This window comes from Geosmithia morbida (genome assembly GCF_012550715.1).
Source record: "Geosmithia morbida isolate 1262 chromosome Unknown scaffold_3, whole genome shotgun sequence".
Taxonomy (NCBI): Eukaryota; Fungi; Ascomycota; class Sordariomycetes; order Hypocreales; family Bionectriaceae; genus Geosmithia; species Geosmithia morbida.
In genome coordinates, this window is record NW_023336190.1 from 930,878 (window position 1) to 949,759 (window position 18,882).

The 18,882-nt window shown below is 54.0% G+C and overlaps 6 protein-coding genes across 6 annotated transcripts; 3 read left to right on the forward strand and 3 right to left on the reverse strand.

Moving 5' to 3' along the window:
- Positions 1–360: 360 nt before the first annotated feature.
- Positions 361–975, reverse strand: GMORB2_5223 (uncharacterized protein; the record flags this gene model as incomplete). The annotated part of the gene is made up of 2 exons (XM_035467197.1): positions 361–368; positions 846–975. The coding sequence occupies 2 exons, from the start codon at positions 973–975 to the stop codon at positions 361–363; spliced, it is 138 nt and encodes a 45-aa protein (XP_035323209.1).
- Positions 976–4,643: 3,668 nt separating this feature from the next.
- Positions 4,644–5,363, forward strand: GMORB2_5224 (Essential protein Yae1, N terminal; the record flags this gene model as incomplete). The annotated part of the gene is made up of 1 exon (XM_035467198.1): positions 4,644–5,363. One exon carries the CDS (start codon positions 4,644–4,646, stop codon positions 5,361–5,363), a length of 720 nt encoding a protein of 239 aa, XP_035323210.1.
- Positions 5,364–6,974: 1,611 nt separating this feature from the next.
- GMORB2_5225 (uncharacterized protein) lies at positions 6,975–8,210 on the forward strand (the record flags this gene model as incomplete). Its single annotated transcript, XM_035467199.1, has 1 exon — positions 6,975–8,210. One exon carries the CDS (start codon positions 6,975–6,977, stop codon positions 8,208–8,210), a length of 1,236 nt encoding a protein of 411 aa, XP_035323211.1.
- Positions 8,211–8,850: 640 nt separating this feature from the next.
- Positions 8,851–10,621, reverse strand: GMORB2_5226 (central kinetochore subunit Mal2/MCM21; the record flags this gene model as incomplete). Its single annotated transcript, XM_035467200.1, has 2 exons — positions 8,851–9,797; positions 10,591–10,621. 2 exons carry the CDS (start codon positions 10,619–10,621, stop codon positions 8,851–8,853), a joined length of 978 nt encoding a protein of 325 aa, XP_035323212.1.
- A 308-nt stretch (positions 10,622–10,929) lies between these two features.
- On the forward strand, positions 10,930–12,757 carry GMORB2_5227 (transporter; the record flags this gene model as incomplete). The annotated part of the gene is made up of 2 exons (XM_035467201.1): positions 10,930–12,311; positions 12,418–12,757. The coding sequence occupies 2 exons, from the start codon at positions 10,930–10,932 to the stop codon at positions 12,755–12,757; spliced, it is 1,722 nt and encodes a 573-aa protein (XP_035323213.1).
- Positions 12,758–13,231: 474 nt separating this feature from the next.
- Positions 13,232–14,153, reverse strand: GMORB2_5228 (WW domain binding protein 11; the record flags this gene model as incomplete). Its single annotated transcript, XM_035467202.1, has 2 exons — positions 13,232–14,007; positions 14,081–14,153. The coding sequence occupies 2 exons, from the start codon at positions 14,151–14,153 to the stop codon at positions 13,232–13,234; spliced, it is 849 nt and encodes a 282-aa protein (XP_035323214.1).
- Positions 14,154–18,882: the final 4,729 nt, after the last annotated feature.

Consider the following 18,882-nt stretch of genomic DNA (forward strand, 5'->3'; position numbering starts at 1 on the left):
ACAGATGGGAAGAGTCATTACGGTGTACCCCCTTTGAAGTGCCAGAGAGATAGAGAGGGAGAATGCTCGTACAGTATTGACTGATTAACTGTATTTATTCTCAGTTGTGGTATGCACCCCCCCCCCTTTTTTTTTGCTCACCCCCCCTCGTCCCTTCACCTTGACAATGACACTAGTCCGGCAGTACGAGTTGCATATATGTAGTGTTTCTTTTTTTTCCCGTCTTCTTCTATTCTCTTACCCTCTCACGATACTCGTCATTTTTGGGGGGTGAGCTAATACTAGGTAGGTACGAGTAATATCAAGAGGGGATCGACAGGGGTCCTTGTGGTGAAAGGGGATTCTACTAGTATCCTAGTATCAGGGGACTGTGCTGGAAGGTTGTCAAGGAAGGGTCGATGTCTCTATTATGAGTGAATGGTCTTTTGCCGTGGGAATAGACATTTGACGTTGTATATACATGTATATTTATGTATGCAGATATATAAATATATATATATATATATATATATGTGTGTATATATATGTGTGTGTGTATATATGTGTGTGTGTGTGTGTGTATATATATTGTATATATATATATATATATGTGTGTGTGTGTGTATATATATGTATATATGTATATATATATATATATATATATATATATATATGTGCGTGTGTGTGTGTGTGTGTGCATATGTATAACAGCTTGTTGTTGAGGGTCTTGTTGAACTCGTTGCCTTTTTTTTCTTTTGGGTTGTGAATTGAATGTAGTTAAAAAATAAAAATGAAAAATGAAAAAGGGGGGGTAGGTAGGGTAGGTTAGGTTATTATTGTTCAGCAATTCATAATTCTCTACAGACAATGAGAGCTGTCCGAATGATTCAGCACGTAAGAAGATCCGACCAGTCGGTTACACCAGAACAGGCAAGTGACTTGAGTGTGAGATGAATATAAGCATGGACCTGTAAAACTTGTAACTGCAAGCGACATCGAAAGCAAACAGCAACAAGACGAGTCGCTGACCACCTCCAGTCAATAATACTGGTGGGAGTGAAGTGATAATACGTGATACGTGAAAGGCAAGGCGGGTCGGGCCCTGGCGTCGACGGTTACGGTGACCCCTGGAAGGAAGGCGGCATTCTTCCAGAACAAGAGGGTTGCTGTCTGTACCTATTATAATTAGCCGACTTTCTCTCTTTGTTGTTTGCTGGTCGGTGATAGATCACGTCCATCTCCTCTGCTACGGTTGCCGTCGTTTTTTGTGTTTTTTTTATTTCATTTTTTTTATAATCTATTTTATAATTTTCTTAAAAAAGGGGGAGGGGGGGGTGTATAGTAGACAAGGGGGTAATAAAGTGTCAAGGTCGGGAGCCTGAAGCCTAGAAATCAACAGAGAGAGTGGAGACGGAAGGGAGAAAAAGAAAAGTAAGAATACCTAATCATGGATCTGTACATGCTCGCGCAGCAAAAGAGAAGAGGAAGAAGAAGAAGAAGAAAGTCATCGGCAATGCTCCCGGGGGGGGGGAGGATATAGCTCCCGAAAGACTCAGGCTTTCTGCATGAGACATGGACATCGAAGGAGATAGAAGGAGAGAGAGGAGAGAATGGATTCAGAGCGGTGACGCCCGGTCGACGCTTTGGTGTTGTGCTTGTGCGAACACACAAACGCACGAGCACACACATGGGAAGACAGTGTTGCAAGAGGAGAGAGAAGAGGCAATCAACCGTTCCGTACTTTCTTTTTCCTTCTTTTCTTCTTCTTTTCTTTTCTCTTCTCTTTACTCGGATTGCATGCATGATTGCTCGGTGTTGTTGCTTGCGTGGTGTATCGCTACGATCGATTGGATAGTACAGACACCATCATCAGACGTCATCCTATTAATAGTAGTCGTCATCATACTCGTAAGGAGAGACCAGGAATGCTTTCTCTACTTACAATAAGAGGTACAGGTACCGATACATGTAAAGGGGTTGCATGGCAATGATGGCATGGACTGTCCAGGCATCTGCCGTCAGATATTATTATCACGTATAGTCCGTACAGATTATACAGGTACACGAGTAATGCTCTCTCTCTCTCGTCGAGTACGGTTTGTTGATTAGTTACGGTGCGCTCCTCCTCCTCCTCTTCTTCTCCTTCTTCAACTTCTTCTTCAACTTCTTCTTCAGCTTCCAAGGATCCACAAACAAGGATCAAGGACGAGGACGAGGACCATTTATGGGGGTGGACAGCGTTGCGAAGCCAGTCGGAGAAGTCTCATCTCCCTCTTTGAGACCCAGTTCCATGTCAGTGGGACCGAGATGGTTGGATTTTGCAGCGGTGAGCCATGTTTTCTCCCCAACTTTTTTTTTTTTGCTCTTCTCAGTTCTTTTCCTTTTTTTTTTCTTCATGATGTGGTAAGTGCTATGTGTGTGATGCGGAAGAGCAAGAGGATCCATCATTGTAGCTGAATACATGACTCTTATTGTAAGGGGAGGCCTGAGCATTGAAGGTGTTGTCGGATGTATTGTTGCTATATGTAGAAGTAGCAGTGCTCGTAAACATGTACTCCTCAGCTGTACAGCCGTGCATTGTTAGGGAAGGAAAACAAGAAAATTCGGGATAGAGAATAGAATTAAAAGCCCTCAGAGGCAGTGAGAGAGTCGCCGTCTTATTTGTCACGGTCCCTCTCTTCCCCTTTCAGAATACTTGCATTGCTGTTGTCGTCTTGCTTGATACGGAACAGCAGCCTCTTCCGTGCGGATCCCCTTTCCTTTTTCGTGGCGGTTGCAGATGAAGGATATCCGAGATACAGACATACATATCCTCATATAAATCGAAACTCGGGCAGAATGACACGACTTGTATCTTCTCTCTACCGGATGCGTTTGATAACTGGTAGCAGGAGCAAGGTGGATGTGTCTCCTTCGCCCTTTGTATGATACGCATGAGTAAACTCGACGGACTACCTGTCTCTCTCAGCAGCATGCAATACGATACGTGTAATCTGTACAGATTACACATATTCGTGGACCCAGGGTAGCCAACGGCAAACAGCTCATCAATGTGATGCGAGTACACGGATACTAAGCCGTGGCAGTACATACCGACGTATTGTCAGTTATCGGTACAGTGGCACGAGACAGTGTCGAGTTTTCCAACACGCACAAGTACCCCGTATGTTGTATTAATGCCCGGTATCACCCTGGTGACATGTCCTTGCAGTCGAAGTCGTGCATTGGGCCGTAGACGGTGTATGCACCTACTCCCTATGCACCACTCGGTCCATTGACGACGGGTCATGTCATCGGTGAGTCGGTGAGTCTCGAGTTCTATCATGACTTGAGCATGAAACCGTAGGTGTACACCCGAGGTATTGCGTGTAATACGTTCGGTATCATCACTACTCACTCGTGCGTACTGCTGCTTCGTAGCCATTCATCCCATTGCCGGCTGGCCCCATCGAATCAAGGGGCGACTCAAGATATACATAGATGCAATACTCCCTACTCCCTACAGATGACAGATTATTGCTCGTAGACCAATTCCATGCTTTCTCCTTCCTCTCTGCTCGATCCACCGACCGCGGACCACCACGCCCTAGGGGCTCACCTGCCCGCTCTCCCGGAGAGACAGCAAGGATCAGGGTTCCAGGACCACGGTACTGCCCCTTGTTTCCTTTCCTTTCCGTCCTTTCCATCCTTTCCATCCTTTCCATCCCTCCTTTCTTACAAGTAAGTCATGGCACATCGACATACCCGTACAGAGAAGGTACTCACTCGTAGACACGCACTCCCTCTTCTACCGCTGTTATTACACCATAATAACCCAAGTCATATATGTAGATACATACGTGCATACCCAGATCCACTTGCCGGAACTCCCTGCTCGCTGCCCATGGCCAAACGTGTCGATGCCCTACGAGTCGTGATGTTAACTATGCACACGTAATATGTGCAGCCGTCGCCGACACCGCCCGTCGAGTTTCGGAATTTTTATTTTATTTTAATATTTATATTCTTATATGTATACAATTTTATTTTTGAAGATGCGGTGGGACCCGGGGATGTTGACAACCAACTTCAGCCCAAGAGGCCCATCCCATCCCATCCCCCGTCAGGCAACACCGTCGCCGCGGTACCGGGGGGCTGGTAGGGGGACAGCTGATACTCGTACATCTGCCTATCACGGCGTACCCAAGTATGGATCCCTTCCTATCCGTCATCGGTCCGCTATTACCACATCCTCTCCCTTACGCGCCCTGAAGTCGAAGGGCAGGAAGAGGGCCCAGGGGGGAGGGGGGTCCGACGCTCCACATTAAGGGCACGTCGTGACTCTCATCGCTGCACTTCATCACCCAACGGGAGAGGAGAAGCAGAGATGAAAAGAGAAGATGTATAAAAACGTTGATATTGTATCAAGGATAGCACGAGATGCTGAGCTTGCTATGTACAAGCAACGTATAGATTACATGTAGATGGATAGATACCAAGTGTGTCCGAAATTCTCATCATTGTGTGATTACTAACCTAGACAGCCCCGACAGAAGAACACCCATGACTAAACGGCCCCTCATGTGAATGCCTCAATTCTTCAACCCACCACCAGACAACCCAGTCAGTGAGAGGAGGACGCAGACAAGGAAGCAAGGAGAGAGAGCACTCCTCATCACAACAACATGCACTTCCAGCCCATCGAGAGGACAGACGAAGAGGGTCATCAGCCTCCGACCGTAGCCGGCATGGAGCCTGCCATTGCCAATGACAGCCTAGACGACGTATTTGGTGATGCGGGTCCTGATGACGAGAACTCCACCGACAACCTCTCCCACCCGTCGGACATGCGACGGCTCGAGACGGACCACGCCACAGCTGGATACCGCGAGGGCATCGCCGTGGGCAAGCAGGAGACCTTGCAGGAGGGCTTCGACGAGGGATACAGCATGGGTGCAGCCATCGGTCTCCAAGCAGGCCAGATCCTCGGTATACTCGAGGGGATATCGGAGGCTTGCAGCAGCAAGATGCCGCAACGGCAGGGGCCAGAGCTGGACCGGGAAGCATCGCTCGGTGCCGAAAAGCTTCTCGCCGAGGCACGTAACGAGCTGAGCGTCGAGCGCCTCTTCAGCAGCTCTTACTGGAGGGCGACGGGCGAGCCGAGCTACGACGTCGCCGGCAACTTGCTCCGGCACAGGGACGGGGCACTTGCCCACCCGCTCGTCCGAAAATGGACTGCCGTCATGGAGGAGCAGCTCCGGCTGTGGTCGATTGATCGCTCTGTCCTGAGCCAGGAGGACGGCGGCGGCAGCAGCAGGCCCGACGACCCATCCACGACGTCGTCGCAGGACGAGCAGCTCGAACACGGAGCCCAGCCCCCGACACTTGATCCTCTGGACTGGTGAGAGGTCCAGGTAGCAGGCGTCTGGTTCATCCTACCGACGGGATGTCGCTGGGTGCTCGATATATAAAAAAACATAGAGACAAACACACACCGAAACAAACAAGAGACGACCGGGAAGATGCAGCTAAACCGTCCACCTGCCCGCCCGCCCTCTACGAGTTCGAGAACGACAGGATTGCCGTCGCTGTTGTCGTTCATCTCACCAGCTTGTTCGGCCGAGTCAGGTAAGAATCGAGAACAGACATGCATATGCGATGGGTGTTTGGTCCTGGCCAGGCCGAGTCAAGTCACTCTGATCCATCTGCTACTCCTCGCTTGGTCAGGGATTTCGCCGATTCAGATGGAAGTTCGTCTCCGTCCCGTCCAAGCTCGCCGAGCGGGAGAGTGGCAGGCAAACCATATCGGGATGGTTGGACGAGGTCCCTGCGTATCCCTTGGGTAGACACTATTCGGGCCGTAGGCGTGGCGCTGGCGTGGCTTGCTTCCACTGCCCTGCATATTGTCTTCCACAGCAGGATTTGCCTCTCAGACAGCTTCATGAGCCGAGGCGATCGGGATGAATTACCGCCTGTTGTTTCAGCTGGATGCACCGAGAAAAACTATTCCAAGGTACATCGTTCTCCCGCATTTGCTCACACGACGGCAACGATGCAAGCAGCGGGAAAAGATGCAACAATATCAAGACCGACAGCAAACATCAGGAGAGAGAAAAAGAAAAAAAAACCCCGTCCCTTTCTGGGAAGAAAACTCGGTCGATCTCTCTCGATCGAAGCCGGCTGAACAAGAAAGGACAAGGGGAGATTCATGAGTGGGGGTCATGACAAACAATGGAAGAAAAAAAAACAAATATATGTGACATGCATTTGGCTCATTAGACAACGATCACCACAGCCGCCGTTGTGACTCTCTCCCACAAGGCCACGGAAACAAAGGAGCGGACCTTATTACAATGGAGACTGTCATCTCTCTCACTGTCGCTCCTAATTTGGAAACTATAGAGGACTGCCAGAGACCCGCATAGATCTGCATGCACGACAAGGCCTCCCCGCATGTGCGACAGGTCTCTGGTGAATATGCGAGGGGTGAGCGAGGGGACGACGATGGCCTCTGTACAAGCGCGGGAGTTTCGCCCCATCAGAAGCATACATCATACTCGTTAATGAAGCTGTATCGGATTGCCCTCCCTGGTTGTCTCTCGTCGTCTTCGTCCTGCCACGGTTCAAATTAAGCTGTCTTGTGATGGAGGCGCTCATGCAGGAACCGAAGCGCCATCTCGCCAGGAGAGAGAGAGAGAGAGAGAGAGAGAGAGAGAGAGCGAGGGGGGGCTGAGGAGATGGATGACTGCTGTTGGCAAGAAGAATCATGAGTATAAGAATCCCGGGATCGGATGCTTCGTTCCATCCATTCTTCTTTCTCACCAGCAGCAGTCTCTTCTCTCCATAACTCGCCTCGGCAGCATTCCACTCTTTTTTTCTGCACCAACTCTCTGTTCATAGCTCTGCTACCATCCAACTTGAAAGCCACTCGCTCGTTCTTGATACAGATTGATAATATTCCCAAGAAACAAACGAGAAAAGAACCCCTCACACCACCACCAAAAAAAAACGACAAGATGAAGACTTTCACCACCAGCGCCGTCATGGTCTCCATCATGGCCGCTACAGGCGAGGCCATCCTCAATCTCAACGTCAACCTCCCCCTCGGCCTCGACGTCGACCTCGACATCCTGGGCAAGAAGCCGACCAGCGAGCCGTGCGAGGTCTGCAAGGACGTCTGGCACCCCCCTCACGACGTCGTCATCGACGACTGTGACGACACCGGCAGCGGCGACTGGCACTGGGTCCACCCATGCGTCGAACCCCCCTCCGCCACCTACCAGTGGACCACCAGCACCATCACTGCCACGGCCGTGAGCACCATCGTCTCCTGCGCCCCAGACGTCATCGACTGCCCCGGCCGCGGCGGCTACGAGACCGTCACCATCCCCGCTACCACTACCATCTGCCCGGTCTCCGTCGGTCCCACCGCGCCCGCTCCGGCCCCGGCCCCTCCCACTGTGTCTTCTTCTGCCTCCTCCAGCGTCGTCGTCGTCCCCTCCAAGGCTCCCGTCCCTCCTGCTGTGCCCGCCGCCCCCGCCGCCCCCAAGGAGACCATCCCCAGCACGAAGGTCGTCACCCTGTCTAAGCCCTCTGCCCCCGCTGTCCCCGAGCACCACTCGACTGCTCCGGCCCCCGCCCCCCCGAAGGAGACCGAGGTTGTTCCCTCTGCTGCCCCCGCTCCCCCCGCTGATGACACTCCCGTACCTGCGGTCCCCGAGAACACCGACGTCCCCGTGGCCCCCGAGGCCCCTGTCTCGCCCGAGGTGCCCGTGGCCCCGGAGGCTCCCGTGTCTCCCGAGGCTCCCGTCGTGCCGTCGCCCGCTCCCGTTGTCGACGTCCCTGTTTCCCCCGTCGCCCCGTCGTCGGCCCTCGTCGTCGACACCCCGGCCCTCCCTGTCTACACCCCTTCCGTCCCCGGCGCCCCCGCTATCCCCGGCGTCCCCGCTAACCCCGGCATCCCCTCGGTCCACACCCCCTACGTGGCCCCCGGAACCTGGGCCACTGTTGCCACGCCCTACAACACCCCGGCCACTCCCGTGGTCCCCGGTGTGCCCGCCGTCCCGACCGGCAACAGCCCCGTCACCCCGGCCCCCGTCCCCGCCCCGACGTACGGCAACAACGCCACCAACCCCATCAGCACCCCTCCTATCGTGTCCACCACTCCTCCCCCTACTGCCGGCGCTGCCCAGGCGGTCCAGAATCTCGGTCTAGCCGTGGTTGCCGGTGTGGTTGCCGTCGCTCTCTTCTAGAGGGTTTGCCCATGACCTCCCTCGGAACACTAGAACAAAGCGGTTTTCATGAATCGGGACACCTCATGTGTCGTTAATGCTGTTGTTATTGTCATGGCCGGGAACTTCTGGATACGAGGACAACGTCTTTCTCTTTTTTTTTTTCGCTTGGAATTTCCAATATATACGAGGCAGATGACCCGCTCTTGAGGTTTTGTGTTCCTCTCTCTCCTTCTTCTTCTTCATTTCTTGGATATTTATTGCATCATTATTTCATGACAGTCTGTACAGATAAATGGAGGACTGTATAGGTGACCTATGCAGTAATAAATTGTTTGTCTATATGTTTCTCTGGACTCGTCCGTCCTTGTTCTCCAATGGTGTGATGTTCAACATGAATCGGCAATGTCCGATGCTCCTGTATGTACTCCATAGACATTTTCGCGTATTACAATCGTATTGCTCGATATCGGCGTCAAGCCCCCACCCATTGTAAGTATTGAATAACCCGTGCGCCATGTCATTAATTCATAATTGTCCTGTATATGCATGCAGAGCGGACAGCTCTGTTTTTGTTGATTTCTCTTTTTTTCTTTCTTCCTTTCTTCCTTTTTATCTTGAAAAAAAAGGTGTCATCATCCCAGTTTAATCAAGCCTCCCCTCAGTCCTCCTCCTGGTCCTCCTCTTCCTGGGCAGCATAATCATGCAGCTGCTTCGTTACCGTGTCAGCGTGATCCGCGGTCCACCCGGCTGCGAGATGGGTGGCAGCATCCCAGTCGCGGTCCTGTGCGTCGTAGACGGCGAGCTTGACGACGTTGCCGTCGTTGTCCATGAGCAGACGACCGCTCCTCCCGTCGGCAAACGTGAGGCGGACGTGCCTGGCCTCGACGTCGGCGATGCCCACGTCGACCACCTCGTTGGGGCGGCCTGGCCTCTCGCGTCGCAGGCCGAGCAGGTCCCTCCGCAGATCGGCCGTGACGCCCATGCGGTTATGATAGCGGGCAATCTCTCGTCGTAGGGCCCTGACTAGGGCGTCCAGGTCCTGAGGTCGCGCGCGATGACCGTCTCGGTGGTCGTGATCGTCATGGCTGTTGTTCTTGTTGTTGTTGTCGTCGTCGTCGTCGTTGGCACCGGAGCTCCTCCTGCTGCTGCTGTTCCTGGGACCCGGGCCGGGCAGGTGGCGCGCCGCCAGGCCGGCGAGGGGTATGGCCGGCGGGAAGGTATGTCGGTGGACGCGGAGTCGAGCGGACCCGACGTGCAGGTAGGCGCGGTTGAGCATCAGGTAGTACGGCTTCAGAAACTGGCCGCGCGACATGGCCTCGAAGCGCAGGGCCAGAACGTGCCCGCCGTCGAGGGCGCTGGGGTCGGGGTCGACGACCTTGAAAGCCGTGACGGGGGAGCAGATCCGGTAGAAGCATTGCTGGAGGTGGGCGCGCTGACGCTGCGCTGGGCCTTTCCCGTCGGCCGCCGCGGGGGGTCTGGAGGAGAGCGGTCGTCTTGGCTGCTGGCGTTGGCGTCGCGACTCGGCCGACCTGATCAGCTGTTGGCCCGCTTCTGATGAGGCGATTGTCGATGCTTCGACTTGGAGCTGGCGTTTTGCAAAGGCGACTTTGAAGCGGGATGTTAATGGTGGTGGTTGGAGGAGGGTGGGAAAGAGAAGGGGGGGGGGGGGGGGGGGGGGGTAAAGATTTGTCTAGGGTAATCTCTGATGTCACCGTCTGTACTCGCACGGAGGAGTACATGGTTGTGTGCAAGTGGTACTTGTAGGGAGGGAGGGGGGGGGGGGCCTTGGACCCGTCCGCTAGGTTACTAAAAAAAATAAGAGAGAAAGCGATGGAGATGGGATGCCTGGACGGGCAAACAGGAGTCATATGTTACAGATCAAACATTGAATTTTAAATATGATGTTCACTCGGAGCGGTTTACTGTGGATAAGATACGAGGACCTTCTTTATCTGGAGAGAAGAAAAGAAGAAGGGGGAAAAAAAGAGAAGAAAGCCAATACAGCAATAATAATGATGATGATAATTCCTGTATTATATTAGTACGAGTGGTGATGATCCATCATAGTGGCCACGGTTGCTTCCGCCACCTCCAAAAGTGCCAAGGCTCCCTCTTCTATTGCCCGCCCTGCACGCCCGAAGCTCCGACGACGTTGAAAAGCCAGGTTGTCGCTCTGTCCAAGACGGCCTTCCCACCTTGAAAGATAGTCCCCGTTCTTCGACCCTGCAGAAGCTGGAGACGACAAGGCACTTGGTCCAAGGGACCCTCATCTGCACTCTGTTCCGGTTGCCCACATTTTCCTTCTTTCTTATTCTTTCGAAATCAACCATCACTCCTTCTCCCCACCCCCTGTTATCATTATATATATGTATACATATTGTATTATATATATACATACATATATCGCAGCTCTTCTTCTCTGTGCTCATTGCTAGTCGACGACCCTCGGAAGCCCTTTTCTGTGCTTTACAAGCGCCCGACACTCCCTTCTTCCATCACGACCGACCGACCGACCGACCGACGCGATACGCCTCTCCCTTCTTCTTGTTCGCCGTTGCTCTCTACATCTCCATCTCTCTCTCTCTGAGCATAGCATATTCAATCTTTCCCAAGTTCCTGCAGCAAGATAGTCGTCAAGCTCTTGCTCCACTCTCGCCCTCTGCCCACGCGCGGCACACGCCCGCCCGCCAACATACACACGCACGCAGGCACTTCAAGGCCCATAGCACTCCTTCTCATGGGTGCCAGAAGTAGACGTAGACAGTCGCCCAAGTCTACTACCCGAGCGCCCCCCAAGGCAGCCGACGGAAACATGAGCAGCGGCCTCGAGATGCGCCGCAAGGGCGGCAGCCATCCGGACGCCAGCAACGTCACCAGCAACTACATGTCGCGCGAGTCCTTCACGCTCGACGACGAGCCGCCCAAGAAGGGCGGCGGCGGCGGCGACGCGGGAGCGAGCGACGTCGGCTTCTTCGACCTCCCGCGCCAGGACAAGCGCAGCTTCCTGCTGCTCGTGATGCTATACTTCCTCCAGGGCATCCCGATGGGTCTGGCCATGGGGTCGGTGCCGTTCCTGCTCAAGAACCACCTGTCGTACGGCGAGATCGGCACCTTCAGCCTCGCGTCGTACCCTTACTCGCTCAAGCTTCTCTGGAGCCCGTTCGTCGACGCCGTGTGGAGCCCCAGGATGGGCAGGCGCAAGACGTGGATCGTGCCCATCCAGTTCATGTCCGGCTTCGGCATGCTCTTCCTCGGCTCGCGCGTCGAGCAGCTGATGGCCACGACGGGCAAGCCGGGCGGGATGACGGTCTGGAACTTTATGCTCTGGTGGTTCTTCCTCGTCCTCATGTGCGCCACGCAGGACATCGCCGTCGACGGGTGGGCCCTGACGCTGCTCACGCCCGGAAACGTGTCGTACGCCTCGACGGCCCAGACGGTCGGCCTGACGGCCGGCCACTTCATGTCGTACACCGTCTTCCTGGCCCTCAGCACCCCCGACTTCGCCAACAAGTGGTTCCGCGCCGTGCCGCGCGACGACGGCCTCGTCTCCCTGGGCGGCTACCTCACCTTCTGGGGCTGGGCCTACATCGCCGTCACCGTCGGCCTCGGCTTCCTCAAGCGCGAGGACAAGTCGCGCAACGAGGACGGCGTCTGGGACGTCTACCGCACCATGTGGGGCGTGCTCAAGCTGTCCAACGTCCAGGCCATCATCCTCGTCCACCTCGTCGCCAAGATCGGCTTCCAGGCCAACGACGGCGTCACCAACCTCAAGCTGCTCGACAAGGGCCTCGGCAAGGACAACATGGCCCTCACCGTCCTCATCGACTTCCCCTTCGAGATCGCCGTCGGCTACTACGCCGGCATGTGGTCGCAAAAGTACAGCCCCATGCGCCTCTGGTCCTGGGGCTTCGTCGCCCGCCTCGTCGCCGCCATCGTCGCCCAGCTCACCGTCGCCATGTTCCCCGCCACTGGCGTCACGCCGGGATACCTCGTCGTCGTCATCCTGTCCCACGTCTTCTCCACCTTTACCAACACCGTCATGTTTGTCGCCATCTCTGCCTTCCACGCCAGAGTGTCGGATCCCGCCATCGGGGGGACATATATGACTCTGCTCGCAACGTATGCTTCGACTCTTATTACCTCTCCCGCCCCATCCCACGTGTTCTTAACCACCTCGACCATTGTTGATGCTGATACGTGTGTGCTGACCTGACTTGGAACCTAGCGTCTCCAACCTCGGCGGGACATTCCCCCGCTTCTTCGTCCTCAAGATGGTCGACTCCTTCACGGCAGCAACATGTCGCCCCGGCGGCGGAGACGCAACCAGTCTCCTAGATGGTAAGCCCCTCATCACCGAGCCCTTCTCGTGCTCCTTGCAAGGCGAGAAGGAGAGGTGCGAGCAGGGCGGCGGTTTCTGCCAAACCGACCGCGACGGGTACTACACTGTCAACGTGCTGTGCGTGCTGTTTGGCGCTGCGACGTTCATATGGTACATCAGGCCCAAGGTCATGCACCTGCAGGGTTTGCCGCTCAGAGCGTGGAGACTATCCGGCCCGTCCAAGTGAGGGGCCTCGGAGGGTTCAAAAAGACAGAAGAAAAAAAAGAAAAAAAGAAAAAAAGCTACTGGCTTTCCCCCCCTCGTCCCCCCCCCCCCTTTCTTTCGGGTCATTATTTCTAGGAGTGAGGCTTTCTTCAATTCCTTGTGTAATATGAACAGAGTGGTAGCATCAAGTCTAGACGAATGTGTATATTATGAATGGAGTAAACTCGAGTTGTCACACCTTGAATCCTTATTCTTTCCTCGAATTGCGAATTACGGTACTGTGCTATTCTCGATTCTCGAGTATGTCACTTCTTTCCCTTTTCCTAATTGTACACCAAGATATTTTGATACATGACATTATGGCATTCCCCCCCCCTTTTCCCCCGGGCCCTGCGCCGCCGATGGTAGGGGGAAGGGGGGAGAGAGGCTCGTCGTTTGGTTTTGAGGACCAGATGGTATGGAAGATGGAGTACGAGACCGGGGCTCACGTCTCTCCTCAGCCCTCTTCATCATCCACCTCCTCCATGGTGACGGTACGCGACCCCTGGCCCGCCGTCGGCTCGCCGCGTCCCCCGGCCTTGAGATATCCCTCTCTTTCCAGCCTGTCGGCCTCCTCGGGCTCCATGAGCCCGCCCTTACCCTGACCCTTCATCATCTTCTGCTGCACGACGGAGGGTACGAAGGCGGCCACGGCCTCCTTCTGCAGATCTCTCCGCACCGGCTCAGCAGAGTACACCGTCTTTGTCTCCGCGGCGGCCGTGGTCGGCTCCTTGTCCTTCTTCTCTCCCTCGCCATCACCGCCACCACCATCTGGCTTGTTGGCCGCCGCCGCCGCCGCCGCCGCCGCCTCTCTCCTAGCCCTCCTCTTGGCGTACCACTGATCCATGACCTCCTTCGGTATGGGTGGCGGCGTGTCGCGCGGCATGGGGATGGCGCGCACCTCCTCGGGGATATCTCGGTCGTCGTCGTCGTCGCTGGAGAAGGCATGCTGCCCGTCTCTGCGCCTCTTGCCCAGCACGCGCCCGCCGTCACGACGGGGACCGTGCGAGGAGGAAGGGGAGGAAGGGCCGGGGGCCTTGTCACCCAGTGCCTCGCGGGCCTTCTTGACGGCCTTGAGCTCCTTCTCCAACCCGTCGAGGATCTGCTCCTCGTTCTTGCTGAGGGCGCCGCCGTTGGTGCTGATGGCCTTCAGGTCGTCAATCTGCTTCTGCAGACGGTCGGGGTTCTTGCGTGCTAGCCTCTCGTCGCGGCGGCCTCGGGCTTCGGCTCTGCCTGGATTGCACGGACGTCAGTTCTTTTGCTCGTTCACCGAAATCTTCCCTGGGTTGTCGACGGGAGGACGCACCCTTTTTTAACGCCTTGGCCTTGTCGGCCTTGCGCTGGGCTTGGACAGGGTTGAAATTTTTCTCCTTGGCCATCGTGTCGTCTCTGATGTTTTTTTTCTTTTTCCTCTCTAATAGTCAGATGCGGCCGGTTAGGGATAGCCGGTCGTTCGCGTCTTCACGGTGGTGTTTTGATGCCATCATGGTTCCACATCATGGTTCAGGCGGGAAAAGCTATGTCATAATTCCCGATTCCGTGTCGATGACTAATATCCTACCCGGCACTTCGAGATCGCCTTGTATACCCCGTACATCGATGCTACGATACGTGCTCATCAACCAATCGCGATTGACGTATAAGAGATATATCAATACCTCTCTTAATGCTACGGTATGATAGGAACTGTTCCAAGTACAAGTGCCCCATCATTTCTCGTCTTGCACATTGCCTATCTTGCAAAGTCCCCCTAAACTACGGCCAATCATATGAGACCTGGGGGGGAGGGGAGGAAGGAAAGCGAACAGACATCAGATAAACCCTCCTCCTATCTCTTTACGAGATACTGCCACAAGGGAGCAGAGAAAAAGAGAGATCAAAATATCGCCTGGTAATCTCAATCGGTAAACTTCTGCCCCGCGCACATCTCCTTATCACCTGCTAAACAGCGCGACAACTTCCTCTTTCGTCCAAGACAAGTAAACCAGGACCCCCAGAGTTTTCGTCTACTCCATTCTGTACACTGGCAGATAGATGTACGGACAGCTACGAGTGCCTAGTAATATTAGTGCCAGTCACTAGCGGATATTGCGTATCACTACTAGGTAAATGGTGTGAGCGGAAGCTGTTCTTGCGTACTGTCCCAAGATAAAAGAGTGTTCTACCTGATACGTTGCACCATAAGTCGATAGATTTCCGTCATTCGATGCTTGGCGATGAAATAGAAGGTTAGAGAATCAAATAAACTAAGATGCAGCCCTTCCCTCTTCTCATCTGTTCCTCCTTCCTTGATGGCCCTTTTTTTCCCTTCCGGCCGGCGGCCATATTAGACAGTATAATCTGCTCCCCCATCCCCCCCCCCTTGTTGCCTTGATCTACTTACTCTACATCATGACGTGCTTTCTCTCTCTCTAACTTCATGCGGTAAAGGAAAAGGAAAAAAAAAAGAAAAAAAAAAGTTCACCGACCTTATCAACGCAATCCCCGTCCTGTCCTTTGCCGGCAAGCTATCTTGATGAAATGCCCACATCTCACCTCGCCCCCACGGACCAAAGGGGTAAGAAGGAAAAAAAAAGGAAACATGGTTTCTGCCAAACTCTCCCTTGTTTCTTATCAGGAGGGTCTGTATGCAATGCAAGTGACGTTATTGGAGACTGGCACAGGGATGATATGCAAAGGGGGAGAGAAGAGTTTTCATCTTTCCATTCATCTCTCTCACTTCCGGGAAGAGGAGCGGGGAGGGGGAGACACACCGCAATGCGTTTCTCTCGGATGGGTATTTAGACCTCTGTGGCTGCCGTCTGCTCTTCCCCTTCTTCTTTGCATGGTTATGTGGACTTGACTTGACGCCGGAAACCCTCCCTTATACAGGTACTTGGATGGACTGCTCAGACCTATCGTGTCTTGACCCTCCCTTTTAGGCTGACGGCACGCTGGGTCGACAACCTGGATAAGAGAGGCACGTCATCATACTACGAGTTCGAACCATTTAGCGATACGCTTCCAGTACTTGACCCGATAATGAATACGATATCCGACACGACGAGTCCCCTGTCCTGGACATACGAAAGCTTGAGTATGCCGTATATCAGACGAGGAAGCTGTTATATCGATCCAAATCTTCCGTCGACCGAGCTCCGAGCTCCTACCACTTACACCGAGTCGAGTCGAGGATATCACGGGTTTATAGTTCGGGAAGAGGAGGTGCATGCCCCCCCTCCGGATGGGGTATATGCCGGCAGTTCCTGTGGATATACTATGCCGCTGAGATAAACCGAGTCGACCGAATACCGAACTGTTCCGCGGAGAACGAACAGCACATCTCCTGAGCGAACCGCGACAACGACCGACATACAGAGACGTCGAAGAGCACGTGGAAGGAAACCAGGTCCCCGGGCTGTCTCATCCGGAGGCTAACTTCCTCCGTTGCCACTTTACCTGTCTCACCCCAGCCCCTCTGTGCACCTTCGTACCTTGGGCTGACGCAGACTGGCAGAAGCTGCCGCTCTGCAGGAGTTGTGAACCGTGCCATCCAGGCAGAGGATCCTCCATGCCTGGATGCTACTAAAAGAACGGTCATACTGACTTTCCCTTGAACGGTAAGACGATCATGTGATGCTCTCTTGGCACGAAGACGCGAAAAGTCGTGATCTCCGTTCTCTCCCTTCACAATCCCTCCTGGCACTTCTCTGCCCTCAGCTGTACAATGTTTGGAGCTCCTCTTCTCTTTTGCACGTCCGCCGTGGGCAATATGTTTCTCGGGTCCCAGCCCGCTGGCCATAGACCGAGGCTCTGTCTCTTGAGGAACAGTGGTTTTAGCAGGAGGGTGTCGGGGACTGTGCGTCGAGAGCAGCAATCGGTTGGGCGACTCGGAAATTGCCGCCAGTCGTGGCATCGACCGCCGTACCTCAGTCGCGCCCTTGATCCTTTCAACATTTCCCTCTCCAACTACGAAGGGAAAGTCTGAGACGGGTTTCCATGAGCCAGCTGCTACTATGTCTCGCTGCTGTCCTTCTGTAGGCTTGAGACGAACGCTCGACAATCAAGGTGCACGGGGAGGATTCAATGTCTTGAACCGGGCCGTCGGCGTCGAGACCAACGGGCCCTTTTGGCAAACAACCAGGCCTCTACCGGAAAACTAGTCGAGGATGGAACGGCATGTCGTCATCGCTGCGGACGTTCCCTGGATTGCCCCATTGCCCGATCTCGGCATATTGGGGGTCCGACATGAGGGTATTCAGAGCCCTGTACACATGATATCAAGCTGTCAGCAGAGTTGAAGGCGCGAGGTAGGAAAGAGAGGGGAGAGCTGTCAGCTTGGAATACGCGATGCCCCGGATACTGTCGAAAACATGGGCTTCTTCCGCGACGACAGACCCAAGGCACTCACGCCACCGACGAGGAAAGCGGATCGGGTTGAGGATGGTCGCCTTGGCTTCGGCTAACTGCAGGGTCAGCTTCAAATCCGAGGGAAGGAATACGTCGATGGCATCTCGAGAGCCTCGCCGTGCAGTAAATCAGGTCACGGGACGTCGTAGCGGATGACGAATGATCTCCAGGGTGGTCTTTCCTGGGATGGCCCTCCCCTTACTTCTATGGTGCGAAGGTGGTGGGTGACGCGAAAACCGGAAGGAGCGATGTTTACTACTGCCAGAGCATCACGACCATTCTAATATCACACGCAAACACTGTTGAAATCCATTCTGGCATTGTGCCTATCATCCTGTCTGTAGTGCTCCATCGCTGACACAATTCGACAATGACGACCAACCTCATTAGTCCGTCCTCTCGAGCTGAAAGCCACATGCCGAGTTGATTGTCGAGTACTGACGCCACCATCGAAATAGCTCACATGTATCTTTTTTCTTTTTCTTTCGGCAACACGTGATTGGTTCTCTCCGTTCTTCGATGTAGTACGAGTACTTGTAAAAATGATGCTCATGACGCAAATGGCTCGTGGTGTCTTGGAATATATGACAAGGAACAGGTCGTATTCGATGTATATGGGACTCGGATTTGGACATGGGAATCACAGGCTGTGAGATGTGTAACATCTCAATATTGTGGAGTCTAGCATACAGATACAGGGAGGTGTCAAGGTATCATCTGCTGTGACAGCAAGGCCTTCCTCCTGTCGGTCGAAGTCGAAGTACTCGTCGTGAGAGGAGAGCATATTGAAAGTTCAGAGTCACATCATGAGAGGCAGGGTAATTTCCATGCTGCCGTATTAATATTGTCAATGCTTCATACACTACTAGTAATAGCGGCTCTATGACGGTGGCATTCACATGCTAGGCTGCAACACACGACGTTGCTGTGGGGCGCTGGATTATTTTTGACACGCTCTCTCTGCCTGCTACTCTTAGCATCGACCGAACGGCCACCACTACGAGGGAGAGGGAGGGGGGAGGGGGGGGGCAAGGGGGATACGGATAGCATTGACAAAAAAAGTCACTTGTCGGAATGCTTGTTCCTGTTCTTTCTCTTCCTCCCTCTCTCTCTCTCTCTCTCTCTCTCTGATTCGCAACCACGACTTCGAGGTACATCATCAGGCACATTGCCCGTCCGCGCTTGGACCCGAACCTGACAAAGTCTTGGCCTCATCATCGGTACGGATACGTACATGGCCGCCCACCGTACCGTTGTCGAACGCCAAGAACAGAGCTCTTTAGATCCGTCTCTGTCAGCCCCCCCCTCCTCCTCACCCTTGTCTAGCGCCGTCCCGCTTCGACTGGGATCCCGGGAACGTGATGGAGCCTGAAAGGAAGGGTGGTGGCCTGGTCACCCACCTCGGACAGGGCAATGAGGGGTGTCCTATTGGCTTCGGACAGGATTCTTGGCTCCATGCCTGCGCCCGTTGGAAAGGCCCTAAAGTAGCGACAAGAAATTATACCCACGCATTTCTGGCATTCTACTCCGTGGACCGTGGGCCGTACGGTATTATTCCGTATACAAGTACGGATACTCTACGTACATGTAGTATTGCTGCTCCTTCAAATGTTAGTATTAACTCCGTACAGCGAAGAGTAGGAATAGTATTGACGTGTTGTACTCCGCCGTTGCTTTACGAGTATATCTTGTTATTTGCATCACCATGGCCCCTCCCCC